Genomic DNA, 17,178 nt, shown 5'->3' on the forward strand with positions numbered 1-17,178 from the left:
GATGAACTCGTACAACTGAGTTATTAACCAGTATGTGTATAACTTTCAGTTTCTCAGATTAAACCTGAAAAAATGCCAAAAGTGGTTTAAAATAAATACTGTTTAAAATAATTATAGTTATACCAGGGCAGTTTTGTTATTCATTCTCAATAGAAATAATTATGTTAATTCTAATTGCAGGAGCTGTGGAGGATGAGACTTCGTCAGAAATTCCAGAATAAAAGAAAGCGGAAGGATTCATCATTGCCTTGAATCCAAGAAAGAAAGAAAAAGACGAAAACTGCAACAGATGAAACCCCATCTCAGAACAGAGGCTATATGGATTAAAGCAATAATTGTGTGAAAAGCCAGTGGGGGGATAAAACTTCCACCGAAAAACACAAGGAATGGATGAAAACTCGTCTGCATTGCAGAAAAAAAGGGTGATCTTTGTAAAGTGGACTTTCTTATGGACAAAACTCTGCATGATCGTAAGAAACTGGTCATTGACAACACTCCTGTCAATGAACTTATAGAGCATTATCCTTTCCTTGTGGCATCACCAGCACAGCTATTGAATGAATTTAAGCGGCTAGGAAATGATGCAAAAAAAGGACTGTCCAACTTTCTTTCTCAATGTAAGAACTCCATAAATTCTCACCTGCAGCACAGAAACATATCACCAGAAAATAATCCATTGCTAGCATTTCTTATGAAACAGTCCTCACACATGCCTGATGTTACATTCTTTGGTATTGCCATTCTTGGTATCCCTTTTCTTCTGAAAGAAAGTGAAAGTATCATGGTGGGTACTGAAGTTAGGGAACCTGCTGAGAGTATATATATATACGATGTGGTTCAATTTCTCAGTTTTGTGATCAGGAATTCAAACTATATGTTGATGGCTTTGATATTTGTGCCACTGAAGATTTTGTGGAAGCATTCACTATGTATGTAGGGAGTTTCTGTATCTTCAACTTTGTATTTCCAACAAAACTCAAGAAAACTTTCAACTTTGTTGAAAGAGTTGTTTTGAAGCTCTATGATGAGTCCAGGAAAATTACCAAATCTGAAAAAAAATGCAGACAGTTGTGTTCTTCAGTTGCTTGATCTCTTGAATATCAAAAAACATAGCAGCGGGAAATCTGTCAAAATGTCACAAGGTAAAGGAAGAGGAAAGTGTTCAAAGCCATGAGGTTATATTAGGTCTGGTAATAGCAACTTGTCATGTGTATTTGATCCACGGTGAATTTTCAAAAACCAAGTGTAAAGTTCAGTTGTTTATTTTCAAATTGTTGCTGCATTTTGAATTTTATTTTGGTACATGTATATTGATGTACACTTGTGTTCAGTTTGGAATAAAAATGGTGCTGCTAAAATGCATTTTATATTTTTCAGGATGGTGGCAGATTACTGGGACTTAGGTTGAATCATCAGATGACTGTGGGGTTGACTGCTCAGTGATGGTTCTGCTGACCACAACTGATTGACGATGGTTTCTTTGCCTAACAGTGGCATTGCAGAGGTGGTCCTGATCGGGTCAACATGACTTATCTTCCATGGTCGTTGGTTAGTCATAATGACAACCTCTCCTTGGACGAATAGGGTCACACTGACTATGTCATGACTACTCTGTAGTGGTTTGCAGGAAGTCAATGCGACTATTGTCAGGTAGTCAGCATTGGTCAGAATGACTACCTAACGAAAGTCATAACGACTATCATAGAGCAGTCAAATTTATTACCTGCCAGGTATCCCTGCCACCATCACCTGACTATTTTCCGACTACACAATAGTAAAAATGACTAATATTTAATAGTCATATTAGGTAGTCATCGATTTTAGCGACTACTTGGAGAGTCTTTTTTGGCACCGCTTGACTACCTGATTTACATTCAAAAGTCGTCGCCTTGACTAGTTCTTATTTTGAGTACTAGTCATGTTCGAAAATATAGTTATTTCCTAGAACCTACCAGTGATTTTGGTTGATTGGAAGGTAATATTTTTGGCGGAGGGGGTAAAGAGTTGTTCATCAAGAAAATTATCAAATTACAGAAATTAGTTGGTAATTACATATTTAGAAAAATATAATAATTATGAAACAGAGACTTTGAATGGTCAAAAGGTAATATTCACGAGGTCGACTTTCATCAAAACATGGTTAGCAATTCAGAGACCTTGACTGGTCAAGATTGCTTGTTTGTTTCAAATTAAGCACAAAGCTACACAATGAGCTATCTGTGCTCTGCCCACCACGGATATCGAAACCCAGTTTTTAGCGGTGTGAGTCCGCAGATATACAGTGTGCCACTAGAGGGGGAACGACTGGTCAAGAGCATTGTTTGCGACAGTATGTTTGGATGTTAAAGAATTTTGTTAACTGAGTAATAGCATAAATGAAACAACCTTTATTTTGACAAAATATAGCAGCAAATGCCCTTAAATATGATGCTAGAACCAGAATTTTCACCTATAAAAAGCGTTTCAGAAACCCATAAGACCATTAATTACATGTTCATCCACGGTTCGGCTTGTTGGGAATTTCGCGAAAAGCTACACGAAGATTATTTACGTTAGCTGTGCCTAATTTAGCAGTGAAAGACTAGTGAGGGAGGCAGCTAGTCCTCATCGTCCACCGCCAACTCTTGGGTTACTCTTTTACCAACGAATAGTGGGATTCACTGTACATCATAACGCACCCACGGTTGAAAGGACGAGAACATTTGGTGAGACAGGGATTCGAACCCATGTTATTCAGATGACGAATCGAGCAACCTAGCCACATGGCCATGGTTTATTCATGGAAAGTTCAAAATTTACTAAAACCTTTAATTATGTTATTGTGTACTTGTAATGAGCGTTTAAGTAAATAAAAAATACCATTGGGGTGAGTGCGAAAATGTCATTGTTAACAGTATTGTTATTTCAATTTTTTTCATATATAAAAATGTACTTTTGAAGAATACTGATAATACTTTAAAATAGTTCAAGATTTAGACACCTACGTTGCTCAACGTTTTTTAAAGTTAATTGTCAATAAAATATACAAATAAAAACTGACATTCACCAGTTTGTCAATTCTTTGTTAAATATTGTTAATACGTTGAGACTCAGCACACTTAGAAGAAAAATCAGAATATTTTGTAAACAAATAACAGTTTATTATTTCTCTAACACCCCAGTGACACAATGGTTAACAACTTACAACGCCCGAAACCGGGTTTCGATATTCGTTCTGGTCAAAGCCCAATAAGTAGCTTTTTGCTTAATTACATACAAGGCCCGTCATGGCCAGGTGGGTTAAGGCGTTCGACTCGTAATCCGAAGGTCGCGGGTTCGAATCCCCGTTACGCCAAACATGCTCACACTTTCAGTCGTAGGGACGTTATAATGTTACGGTCAATCCCACTATTCGTTGGTAAAAGGGTAGCCCAAGAGTTGGCGGTGAGTGGTGATGACTAGCTGCCTTTCCTCTAGTCTTACACATGGTAAATTAGAGACGGCTAGCGCAGATAGCCCTCGTGTAGCTTCGCGCAAAATTCAAAAACAAACAAGCTTTGCGCGAAATTAAAAAAAACAACAAACAAATTATTTGTCGGGTGAATAAAAATAATAGCAACTAAATAGAACTTTGTTATTTTTTTAATGTTTAACAACGTATAATTTCAGGCCTTTCTCAGATTTTTAACATCTTACACATAATAAATCAATACATATATTTTGTCAGCGATTAATAGAAGTACGAAAGTTATTTCAAATTTTAATACTAGTTAAACAGTAAACAATTATGTTGGATAACAATTATTTTTTTAAATTTTATAATGTTAATTCTTTGCAATTGCTAAAAACATAATTAATCTATTTTTTAAACGAACAATCTTTAATTACTAAGAGAGAATATGGACCGTAAGTTGATCACTCATTCAAGAAAAGAAACGCTACCATTTATTTCGTTTCCAAATGGAAAAGGCCTCATCTGGGGTGATAAGAGTAGCGCCACGACAAGGATAGAACCACGGGTGTCTCACAGATTTTGATAAACATGGTCTCAGGCTTTCAGCGGGAGATAACATTGAATCCACTAAATCCATTGCAAAAATCCGTTCGTGTCTTCTTGGAAGGAGGTGTAAGTTGTTGCTCCAGCGGTATCGACGTCCTAGTTGAAACCTGATGATGACCACAGGACTGAGATGGTTAGGAAAAGGCATAAGACGGTTGAGAAGTCCGAATATCAGCACTCCAAGTGACCAGACATCAGCTTTATGCGGATCGTACTGAACACATTTTAAAATTTCGGGGCAAGTGTATACGTAAGACCCACAGTAGGTGTCACTAAGACAAGTGATACCCACTACTTCCCTGGCAAAACTAAAATCGCTGATTTTAATGTTAAAGTTCGTGGAAATCAAAACATTTTCCATTTTCAGGTCACGGTGGGCAATTCCTAGCCGATGAAGGTATTCCACTGCTTCGCACAGTTGACAGCTCCATTTCCGGGCCACTTCCGGTGTGAGACGGAAGTATGTTTCATCGTCATTTATTGTAGAGAGTAAATCTCCTTGACCATGGTGTTCCAACACCAAGAACGCCTATAAGGCAGTGAAAAAATGAACTAAGAAGCAACATACGAAATACAGCGACTTGTTTATCCACCTCTAAACTTATGTGTGTAAACATGGATAATAATTTCATCACTTAAATCATAAACCAACTAGATAAAGAATCAGCACCTTAACAATACCTTTTAGCACTGAGCTTTAGGTATACAGAGTGATATAAAACGTTTTCTTCCCAAGCCTAAATTTTGCTTTCAGACTTTAAGATTCAGAACATCTTTGGTGACGAATGACGCAACAACTGACATAACTTACAAGATATAAAACGTTTTACAAGTTATCCCATCAAATACAGAAAAACTCACGAAAGCTATTCATTATAGTCTACATTCGATTTATTAACATTTACGGCCAATTTACTAGCGATTGCAGAAAAAGGCAGATCTCGAGCTGGCGTACTGAACAAAGATATGGTTTGGTTTGGTTTTGAATTTCGCGCAAAGCTACTCGAGGGTTATCTGCGCTAGCCGTCCCTAATTTAGCAATGTAAGACTAGAGGGAAGGCAGCTATTCATCACCACCCACCGCCAACTCTTGGGCTACTCTTTTCCCAAAGAATAATGGGATTGATCGTCACTTTATAACGCCCTCACAGCTGAAAGGGCGAGCATGTTTAGTGCGACGAGGATTCGAACCCACGACCCTCGAATGACGAGTCAAGTGCCTTAACCACCTGGTCATGCCAGGTCCTCGCGTTCTTAATGAAACTGTTAACTTTAACCGAACAGTGGAGACGTTTTATATTCTATTCACATTTGGGGTACTTTCTTAACAAGAATTTGATGGAGCTATACAAGCAATATATGGGTGGAAGGATCGAAACCTATCACCAAAACATGTTCACTTTTTCCTAAGAGGTGGTGGGTGGCGCTAATTAGTTGCTTTGCCTCTAGTCTGTCGCTTAAAAACTGAGAGCAGTTAGCGCAGATAGTCATTGAGTAACTTCGTGTAAACTTGCAGAAGAAACCAAATAAAGAACGAAATCTTCTCAACGTCTGTGGACAGTGCTCGTTTATGTGTTAACCGATAAGGTGTAGAACACTAATATTTTGTATGGGGAGAAGTTTCCATGTTAGTTAATGAGGATTTGGACAAGATTTAATCTCCAACTTTCGTTCTTTACCCAAAATTTCGATTTTCACGTTTGGACTACTCAAGGCTCGAATAGATTGTAACCTCCAAACTTTGTGCTGGTTACTCAAGATTTGAACAAGTTTTAATCTCAAAAGTCCATGTTTGTTGCTCGTGTTTTAGGCTACTTTTAAGTTCTGTATTTGTCGATGAATTTTGATGTCCAAACTTCACAAAAAATTCTGCGTATCATTGTTAATATATGGAAGCATCAACTTTTAGAAACCAATAAATAAAACTAATATTGATATTATTGTGTAACCTGCATCTATGAAGGTTAAACATACAATGTAACATAATTATACTTCAACAGTGTGTGATACGAAGATAAATACAGTACAGCACATAAATCCTCGCTTTGTAGCTTATGGTACCAGTTTAAACTGAATAGAGCATCATAAACTGTTTTTATAGCTTATCCTGGTAGAATAGACTCTGTAAGTCTCGCTGAACTTTATTTCATACCAGGATAACGCCAGTAAAGTACATTGACCTTTGTAGTTTATCGTACCAGAATAAACCCAATGGAGCATATTGAGCTGTGTCTTATAGTTTATAATACCAGGATAACATCAGTAAACACTTCTTTATAGGTATTTGGGTATGTTGGAAATTTTGATACCCAGGAGAGTCAGGTGTAAAAGACCTCTTCCTTCATCCCTAACTTCAATTCTCAGCTACTACTGTGTTGTAGTTGTGGTGCTTGAGGGTCAGAGTAACCACACGTACTCCGGCCCTTTTCAGAGCAACGTCCATATATTGTCTAGAATTCGTTTTTTTTACTTTAGTTATTTATCTTTTAAATCTAAGCGTCTAGTGCTTGGTGTAATAATTAAAGATCTATATCCTCACAATGAATGTTTAATTGGTAGTTTTGTTTGTTTGTTTTTGAATTTCGCGCAAAGCTACACGAGGGCTATATGCGCTAGCCGTCCTTAATTAATTTAGCAGTCAGTAAACACTGCAAGTAGCGTTTGTTTGTTTTTGAATTTCGCGCAAAGCTACACGAGGGCTAACTGCTCTAGCTGACCCTAATTTAGCAGTGTAAGACTAGAGAGAAGGCAGCTAGTCATTACCGCCAATTCTTGGGCTACTTTTTTACCAACGAATAGTGGGATTGACCGTAGAATTATAACGCCCTCACGGCTGAAAGAGAACAAGCATGTTTGGTGTGACTGGAATTCAGACCCACGACCCTCAGATTGTGAATCGAGCGCCCTAACCATCTAGCCATGCCATGCCAATATTCTAATGACATATAATCATAATTCATAAATATCATAACTGTGTAGATTCATTCAAAAATAAAATGGAACTAAATTTTATAAGATTGTTAAATAATAAAAAATAAAAAGAGCAAAATCACAGTAGGCTATTAACTGTGCACACCGCAGGATCGATCCCCAAATTTTAACATTCTAAGTCCGTCAACCCCTATTTTGTTTTTGCAACAGTTTTTTTTTGTTTAGAATTAAGCATAAAGCTACACAATGGGCTATCTGTGCTCTGCCCACCACGAATATCGAAACCCGGTTTTTAGTAAGTCCGCAGACAGGCCAGTGTGCCACTGGGGGGCTGCAACAAAGACAAAACAGAAAGCAAGTTAAATACGATTACTGATAAATAAAAGTATTTGTGTAGAAAAGAACAGCAAAAGGTATAAGTCTGGGAAGCACGGATAAACACGAAGTTACATCGTATTAAGTACACAGACACGAACACGTGCTTAACGTGTGTTGGAAGAAAAAGTAATTAAAGCAATAAAGGTTAATGGAATAATTATGTTTCCACGATATCTCTAATTGCCTGTTGTAGATTAGACAAAGAAACTCAAAATGCCATAATTATAAAACTGTGAAAGTTTACGTCTGATTCTGTACTCTAATTTAAAAATAATAATATCTCTGTTCAGAAGTGCTCAATTTAGTTACAGTTTGGTTAAAACGGAAATTTTCGTTCAGAGATAATTAGTTTTCACAATCCTCTCATTAATAAGAAGGGTAATAATGACCATAAAAATTCAAAATTTGAAAGATACTGTTGTAAAGTGGCCACTGCAAAGTGCATGGGCTCTTGAAAAACTGTGTAAAACTAGTCACGTGAAACTAATCAATTTCTCTAAGTTTGTTTTTTGAATTTCGCGCAAAGCTACGCGAGGGCTATCTACGCTAGCCGTCCCTAATTTAGCAGTGTAAGGCTAGAGGGAAGGCAGATAGTCATCACCAACCACCGCCAACTCTTGGGCTACTCTTTTACCAACTAATAGTGGGATCGACCATCACATTATAACGCCCTCTCAGCTGAAAGGGCGAGCGTGTTTTATGTGACGGGGATTCGAACCTGCGACCCTCGGATTACGAGTCGAGTGACTTAACCACCTGGCCATGTCGGGCCCGTTCCCTAGAACTTTAGGACTTTAAACATATTATAATTTTACATCTAAATTATTCGAAGCATATTGCTATTTTAAACATGAACGCCCGGCTTAAAGTATCTAATGTTTCAGGTATAGACAATCTTAATTCTGAATTTCTAGTCGAAGGAAAATCAGAAAGCAGCACTCGCCGCCGTAAGGGTTATATTCAGCTCTCTAAACTGAATAAGGGGATTAAATGTAACTTTTCAAAACGCAGTCGAAACTAAAAATATGGCATCACATCTCGAACCTTTTGACCCGCTGACCGAAGCGTTAACCCCATAGACTGTATTTGGTCCACTATTTTTTAGAAATAGTGTCCAAACGTGGAATGAAAAAGTACAGCTATGTAAGTTTATTCTGTGATGTTCCTCTTATTTACCCCATCCACTACCTCAGCGATAAAGCTGTAGACCTATAATACTAAAAATTGGGCTTCGATACCCGTGAAGAGCATAATAAGATAACCTGTTATATAACTATATGCTTAATAACAAATAAACATTATTTGTATTAATTTGTGCTAAACATAAGCCAGTAAGGCGTTAATAGCAAACATATAATATCTGTACTAATATACAATAACTACATCTATATCTATAAAAAAGCGGGACAGACGAGGCCTAGTGTTTAGTTCTTTGAACTCGTAGTCGAGAGGTTGAAGGTTCGAGTTTTACCCTAACCGCATCATTGTGTTTCTGAGTAACATATTTATTCCAATTGGTTCAGTGTACTCAACTGTATAATGGGTACCAGCAGGTAGTTAAGGATTAACATGGTATGCTATCCAGAGGGTTTATGACACCAATCTTATTCGCTTGTGCCACAGATTACCGGAATTTACGTAAGTAGCAACGTTATTTTAGGTATGAAATATAACAAATGTATTTATTATTGCGAACTTTAACTAATCAGTTGTAGCCCTAGTGTTGGAGAAACGGCCCGGCATGGCCAGGTGGTTAAGGCACTCGACTCGCAATCCGAGGACAGCAGGTTCGAATCCCAATCGCACCAAACATGCTCGTCCTTTCAGGCGTGGGAGCGTTATAATGTTACAATCAATTCCACTATTCGTTGGTAAAAGAGTAGCCTAAGAGTTGGCGGTGGGCGGTGATGACTAGCTACCTTCCCTCTAGACTTACACTGCTAAATTTGGGACGGATAGCGCAGATAGCCCTCGTGTAGCTTTGCGCGAAATTCAAAACAAACAAACCTAGGGAACGTTCATGCAAATGAGATTAGAAAAAGAAAGTTCTATCGACGTTCATTCCACACAACATCTCGTTAAAGATTTTTATTTAATAGAAAAAAAAAAAGAAAGAAAAATGTATCACTAACAAACGAGAAAACTCATAAATGCATAGTGCACATGTCACATCATTATATTACTAACAAGAAACGTGGAATTCCTTGAGGGATTTTGCAGTCTGCTAGTCATGAGTATACGAGCGAAAGTTTCGTTACAAAATCGACCGGAATGATGGTTTGAGGACAAACAAAGCAAACTCTTCTATACAATGGTAGTTGATTTTCTCTAACATTTAGGGCCTGGTTGTATTTTATATATATGTTAAACATAGCTATTTTTGTTTTTTGTCACATTCATTACGGGTGGGTAATATTCTACGATATAACTCTAATATATAGCTTTCTCAAGTCTTAAAAAAAAAACAACTACGCCATGAAAATGTCTGAAGACAAACACGTAATTTTATAAATTTCAAGAAACGTTTATCAACTGAAAGAAAAATGAAGAACGTTCCACAAAAAGTTTCTATATTTTTTTAGATTAAAGCCGATGAAACATCTTCAGGATTTATTGTTAAGTAAACTCTTCTTAGGCTCGAGGGAAGTAGCTTCTAATAAAGAGGAACGTTGTTGGTAACATCCATGTTAATTAAGAGGTTAGCCCAGAAGAAACTTTGGTAGCATACGCATTGGTTAAGAGGATAGCCCAGAAAAAGCTTTGGTAACATACTCATTGGTTAGGAGGATAGCCCAGAAGAAACTTTGGTAGCATACGCATTGGTTAAGAGGATAGCCCAGAAAAAGCTTTGGTAACATACTCATTGGTTAGGAGGATAGCCCAGAAGAAGCTTTGGTAACATACTCATTGGTTAGGAGGATAGCCCAGAAAAAGCTTTGGTAACATACGCATTGGTTAGGAGGATAGCTCAGAAGCTTTGGTAACATACTCATTGGTTAGGAGGATAGCCAGAAGCTTTGGTAACGTCCGTGTTAGTTATGAGGACAGTCTTGGAGCTCTCGTAACGTCCATATTGGTTACGAGGACAGCCCTGAAGCTCTGCTAACGTCCGTGTTGGTTAAGAGAGCACTCCTAGAGCTTTGTTGACGTCCGTAGTGCAGAGCATCCCTTTCACTATACAGTAGGACTCCAGTGGTACATCTGTGGACTTACAACGCTAAAAACCGGTTTCGATACCCGTGGTGGGCAGAGCACAGCTAGCCTGTTGTAGCTTTGTGCTTAACTACAAACAAACACTCCAGTATTAACCTCTGAAACTCGAACTAATACCAGCACGTGAGCCTTGTTCTTGTTTTCAGTCAAAGTCTTTGGTTTTACTAATTAATCCAACTATAGAACTTAAGAAGATTTTCTTGGATCCTTTCACTTGGAAACTCATAGGCCGATATTGATCAAAAACAACCAAACTGACTACTAGGAAAGTGCAGTAAATAGTCTCTACAGTTCTTTTGTTGCAGTTTACAAAGAATAAAGTACGAGCTCTTCTATGTTTATAAATTATTGATATCTCGTACGTCTTTGAGTAGATATCAAATAAATAAAAACAATTAATATAATCCATGGATAAAGGGAGTTACTGCCCTTTCTAAAAACGTCGAGTCTTAACTAAAATGATTTTTTTCTTCTCCTGGAAGAAAAGTAAGGCCCACTTTTTGGTAAGATTTTAGGCGAGAGTTTTTGAAACGGACTAGAATGTGTCCACTTTAAAAAACATATAATTAATCATCAATCACTAACAAATATCCTTCCTAAACTAATTATATATTAAAAATTGACTATCGCATATCAGTATTCTCTAGTCTTATACCAGCTACTATCGGTGTTATATAGCAAAAACAAGTCGTATACTAACTACTAGCGGCCGTAGCCCAACAATCCCACTGGTAAGATACCAACGACCATCAATCATATACCAACCAGTACTGGTCTTACCCCAAAAATCACTGGTAATATATCACCAACCACCTGCCATATACTAACTGCTATCGATAACATAACACAATCACTACACAACACACACAACCATATGCCAACACTTGTAGTTTGATATCGATAACATAACACAATCACTAAACACACACACAACCATATGCCAACACTTGTAGTTTGATATCGATAACATAACCATATAAACACCACACACTTGCCAAGTTTGAAACGGGATCACTAATCACACACACAACCATACCAAGTTTGAAACGGGATACAAACCAATTACCAAGAACAAACCAACACTAACGCTATATACTCGTCCCCCAGTACGACAGTGGTACATTTACGGACTTACAACAGTAGAATATGTGGTTCAATTATTGCAGTGGACACAACAGATAGCTTAATGTGACTTAAATCTAAAACGAACGAACGAACGAACACTACACATTTTTTTAACTATTACATACGAGACGTTCTGAATGCACAAACAACTTACGTATTCTTCACATATACTAACCGTTGATAGACATTTAATAGTTATTAACAAATAATTATCCAATATACTCTAACATCTACAAGCCACGTAACAAAATTTAATACACCAATAGAAAATAACAACGTAAAGAATGACACACTATCCAATATCTACAATCAATATGACAAAACGTAATACGCCACAACAGAAATCACTACAATAAGACATCTCATTTTAGTAAAATATTTCCAAGTTGTCATTTGTTTGTATTTTAGTAAAATCTTTCCAAGTTGTCATTTGTTTGTATTTTAGTAAAATCTTTCCAAGTTGTCATTTGTTTGTAGATTAGTAAAATCTTTTCAAGTTGTCATTTGTTTGTATTTTAGTAAAATCTTTCCAAGTTGTCATTTGTTTGTCGTTGATTTTTAATCAGATATTATGTAATCTACACATAATATTAATATTAAGCAATACAACAAAAAATAGAATTAATCTTGAAAACATAAAAGAGATTATGGAGTTAATAAAGTGAACATAAAAAGGATTTAGACACATGTCTACTAGATTTAGTCACTTACATACTAGACGTTCGTTATACTTACAGAGAATACGTTTAAACGTTAATTTACTCAATATCAACTTCACACTTATATTGACATGATTTAAAAACTGGAAATTTAAAGACATGCAAACAGAGATCGTAAAAAGGAAACAAGGCTGGAGATACTATATAGATTATTTAATCAAACTACAAATCCATATTTTGTCTCCATGACCTAGAGTTACAATTGGTGAAGTCAAAATATGGATTTGTAGTTTAAGTTTGTTTCGAATTGCGCGCAAATTCCCGAGTTCAGCAGTGTAAGACTAGAGGGAAAGCAGCTAGCTAGTCATCACCACCCACCGCCAACTCTTGAGCTACTCTTTTACCAACGAATAGTGGGATTGACTACAACATTATAACGCTCCCACGGCAAAAAAGGCGAATATCTTTGGCTGGACGGGAATTCGAACCCACAACCCTCACTCGCAAGTCAAGCGCTCTAATTACCCAGTGATAGTGGGACATCTCAAGCAAACTTTAACAGAAACAACTCATATTCAGCTTTTGAATGGATATTTTTGATTTATTCATGACAAAAACTCAAAAGAAAGGTATATTACATTGCTTTCAAAAGCGAATCAACTGTCTCAAAAGTCAATATTTTAATGTGGCTTAAAATAATACTCTTCAAACAGGATAAACTAGCAAAATCGAGTTCTATTTATATTGTATTAAAGCGTACCGACAGCAAAGTTAGAGTGGTGTTAGAATGACCTTTACGCTCTAGGTAATAATGATAGATTTTTCTTTATATCAGGAGAGTAAATGCAATTCAGTTTCTCCATAATCTTATTGTTAAAACGTATAAATCCCTCCAGTGCACATAAAATTTAGAAGAAAACAAAAAAAACACAATATCAAAACATCTAATATTTTTGCTTTCATTTGTTGTTGTTTTTTTTTCATTTTGCGCAAAGTTACACGAGGGCTATCTGCGCTGGCCGTCTGTAATTTAGCAGTGAAATACTAGAGGGAAGGCAGCTAGTCATTGCCACCCACCGCCAGTTCTTGAGCTACTTTTTTACCAACGAATAGTTGGATTGATCGTAACATTATAACGCCCCAATGGCTGAAAGGGCGAGCATAATTTTAGGAGTCACTTCAAACGTTTCCTTTTTTTTTTCAAAGAAGAAGTACAATGCAATATATATATATATTTTTCTTAAATCTTTCTCATTTTTCAACTTATTTCTAACATAGCCAATGACAAAAATCCAATGTGACTAATTTTTCAACTTATTTCTAACATAACCAATGACAAAAATCCAATGTGACTAATTTTTCAACTTATTTCTAACATAGCCAATGACAAAAATCCGATGTGACTAATTTTTCAACTTATTTCTAGCATAGCCAATGACAAAAATCCGATGTGACTAATTTTTTAACTTATTTCTAACATAACCAATGACAAAAATTCAATGTGACTAATTTTTCAACTTATTTCTAACATAACCAATGACAAAAATCCGATGTGACTAATTTTTCAACTTATTTCTAGCATAGCCAATGACAAAAATCCGATGTGACTAATTTTTTAACTTATTTCTAACATAACCAATGACAAAAATCCAATGTGACTAATTTTTCAACTTATTTCTAACATAACCAATGACAAAAATCCAATGTGACTAATTTTTCAACTTATTTCTAACATAGCCAATGACAAAAATCCGATGTGACTAATTTTTCAACTTATTTCTAACATAACCAATGACAAAAATCCGATGTGACTAATTTTTCAACTTATTTCTAACATAACCAATGACAAAAATCCAATGTGACTAATTTTCAACTTATTTCTAACACAGCCAATGACAAAAATCCAATGTGACTAATTTTTCAACTTATTTCTAACATAACCAATGACAAAAATCCAATGTGACTAATTTTCAACTTATTTCTAACACAGCCAATGACAAAAATCCAATGTGACTAATTTTTTAACTTATTTCTAACATAACCAATGACAAAAATTCAATGTGACTAATTTTTCAATTTATTTCTAACATAGCCAATGACAAAAATCCGACAAGCAGGGTTAACACTGAAATTGTTCATCCTCCTCTTTTAAGCTATTTGGATGCAGAAACATGGATCAATGACAATATTGATCTTCATGGGAGACCCAGCATGGCCAGGTTGCTTAAGGCGTTCGATTCGTAATCTGGGGGTCGCGGATTCGAGTCCCAGTCGCACCAAACATGCTCGCCCTTTCAGCCGTGGAACGTTATAATGTGACGGTCAATCCCACTACTCGTTGGTAAAAGAGTAGCCCAAGAGTTGGTGGTGGGTGTAGGTGGTGATGATTAGCTACTTTCCTTCTAGTCTTTCACTGCTAAATTAGGGACGGCTATCTCAGATAGCCCTCGTGTAGCTTTGCGCGAAGTTACAAAACAAACAGTCTTCATGGTTCTTGCACATATTCTGAAAGTAGGCTTAGGAGCTAATCACAAGAAAATTAGGATTAAGTTTTAGTGATTTTATAAATAAAATGGAATGAAAGTTTAATCTACGAAGCGTTGTGTATTATATATACTGACCTTTTCATTTATGATGAAATGTGCAATCATTCTAACAATATGTGGATGTCGGACCTTTTTGAGCACGGACAACTCTCTTGGAAAAAATTTCTCAACGTACTCTTGGTGAACGTACTTCAGATCAATTATTTTTATAGCAACTTTATTGTTCCCACTCTGAAGTAGTTCGTCAGCTTCTATTACCTGTAAATATACAGTGGGTATCAGATTCCATATATCCTTGTGAGAAATAACTTTAATAACAGTAAAATGACATGTTTAATTCAATAATAAACACAAATATCCTATAGTAACTGGAGTACCAATTTCACGGACGTAAGATATGTAAATTTATGATTAATGAAAAGTTAGCTAAGGACATGAAAAGTTACTTCCCTTACATGTAATTGTGAAAAAACATAAAAACACGCCCATAAAAGCTGCAAAACGCAAAAAGTGAAAGTACAAATTTGTATGTATCTCCCTATGAACCTAACAAACCCTCATGCCAAGTTTGGTGAAGATACATTGACAGGGAGTAAGTAAAGATAAAAAATGCCCATTAAAACTGTCAAACGCAAACCTTATAGTTTATACGTATCTCCCCTTGTATCCAACAAATCTCATAATTTGTATGTATCTCCCCTTAGCCCAATGAACCTCCACACCAAATTTGATGAAGATCCAACCACAAAGGTGAGGTAGTGGTAATGAACGCGAAAATGCTCAAAAAAATTACAAAACGCAAAATGCATGACTGAAAATTTGTATGTATCTCTCCATGGTCCCAATAAACCTCCACATCAAATTTGAGAAAGATTCATCTAGAGTGAGCGAAGTAGTGATAACAATGCAAAAGTGCCCATAAAAACCGCAAAATGCAAAACTGAAAATTTGTATGTAACCCTGCATGAATCTAATGTACTTTCATACCAATTGTGGCGATCCATCCACACCTTGTGAAGAAGTTAGATGGAAATATAACAGACAAGACTGTTATATACATTTTTTTACCTGAACCTTTTTAACTTATATTTATCTTTAGCAAAGCCATATAACAAACCTTCAACCTGACACGCAGGACCAGCGCTAGGGGTCATGCTAAGGTGAACCTTGCATCTGCAAATTCCACTCTAGCTCATCTAAGTTTATTCTTCTTAGCGGTTTAAAACTTATATTACTATTTTTTTTTTAAAAACATAACTTTTAAATCGCTAAAAGGAGTCAACAGAAGCATCACTAGACCCTCAATGGAGAGGTAATGGAGCCGGGCCTGTTTCAATCTGATATTCTGGTTCGTGTGCTTGTTTGATTGTGTGTTTTTGAAATTTCACGCAAAGCTACACGATGACTATCTACGCTAGCCTTCCCTGATTTAGCAGTGTAAGACTAGAGGGGAAGACAGCTAATCATCACCACCCACCGCCAACTCTTGGGCTACTCTTTCACCAAAGAATAGTGAGATTGACCGCATGTTATAACGCTCCCACGGCTGAAAGGACGAGCATGTTTGGTGTGATGGGGATTCGAACCCGCGACCCTCAAATTACGAGTCAAACGCCTTAAGCACCTGGCCATGTTGTTTGTTTGAAGTTAATCACAAAGCTACACAATAAGCTATCTGTGCTATGCCAACCACGAGTATCAAAACCTCATTTCTAGCGGTATAAGTCGGCAGATATACCACTTGGAGGCACTAAAATGATAAATTTTGTTTCTTCTTGATAAATAATATATTCCTTTTTTTCAGCATATCACTACTGAGATTGCACTTGCAAGCAATAGATATTTAACTATTATTATTTCACAGTGAATGAAACACACACAAAAAGGCAAAACTCGAAGTTGGGAAATATGTTTGTAAGGTCGCCTTTAAACAACTGCATTTTTTTTAATTACATTTCAAAGCAAAATGTCAAAATAATTATACTTTTTTCGATGTCCTACTTTGAAAAGTAATTAATTTATAATTCTAAACATGTTTATCTATATCCAAAACAGATCTCAGTAAATGTCCTTCATTAAACCAACTTTAATTTTAGACATAGTAGAATTTGTTTGTTTCAGAGGCAACGGAGGCAAATATTTTGGATAAAGTTGAACATTCTCTGCACACTTATGTTTTCGGAGCCACCACCTAATATTTTGTGCACAAACCTTTCTTGGGTGATGAATCTTACGTGATAGGATTTTTTTTTAAGAAAAGTGTCAACTAAATACCTAGGTTTCATCC

At 36.3% G+C, this 17,178-nt stretch overlaps 1 protein-coding gene across 1 annotated transcript; it reads right to left on the minus strand.

Moving 5' to 3' along the window:
- Positions 1 to 3,813: 3,813 nt before the first annotated feature.
- LOC143228604 (testis-specific serine/threonine-protein kinase 6-like) lies at positions 3,814 to 16,045 on the minus strand. The gene is made up of 3 exons (XM_076459830.1): positions 16,009 to 16,045; positions 14,967 to 15,199; positions 3,814 to 4,568 (listed from the first exon to the last, which is right to left on the minus strand). The coding sequence occupies exons 1-3, from the start codon at positions 16,043 to 16,045 to the stop codon at positions 3,918 to 3,920; spliced, it is 921 nt and encodes a 306-aa protein (XP_076315945.1). The 3' UTR covers positions 3,814 to 3,917.
- Positions 16,046 to 17,178: the final 1,133 nt, after the last annotated feature.

This window comes from Tachypleus tridentatus, chromosome 10 (assembly GCF_004210375.1).
Source record: "Tachypleus tridentatus isolate NWPU-2018 chromosome 10, ASM421037v1, whole genome shotgun sequence".
NCBI classification, from domain to species: Eukaryota; Metazoa; Arthropoda; class Merostomata; order Xiphosura; family Limulidae; genus Tachypleus; species Tachypleus tridentatus.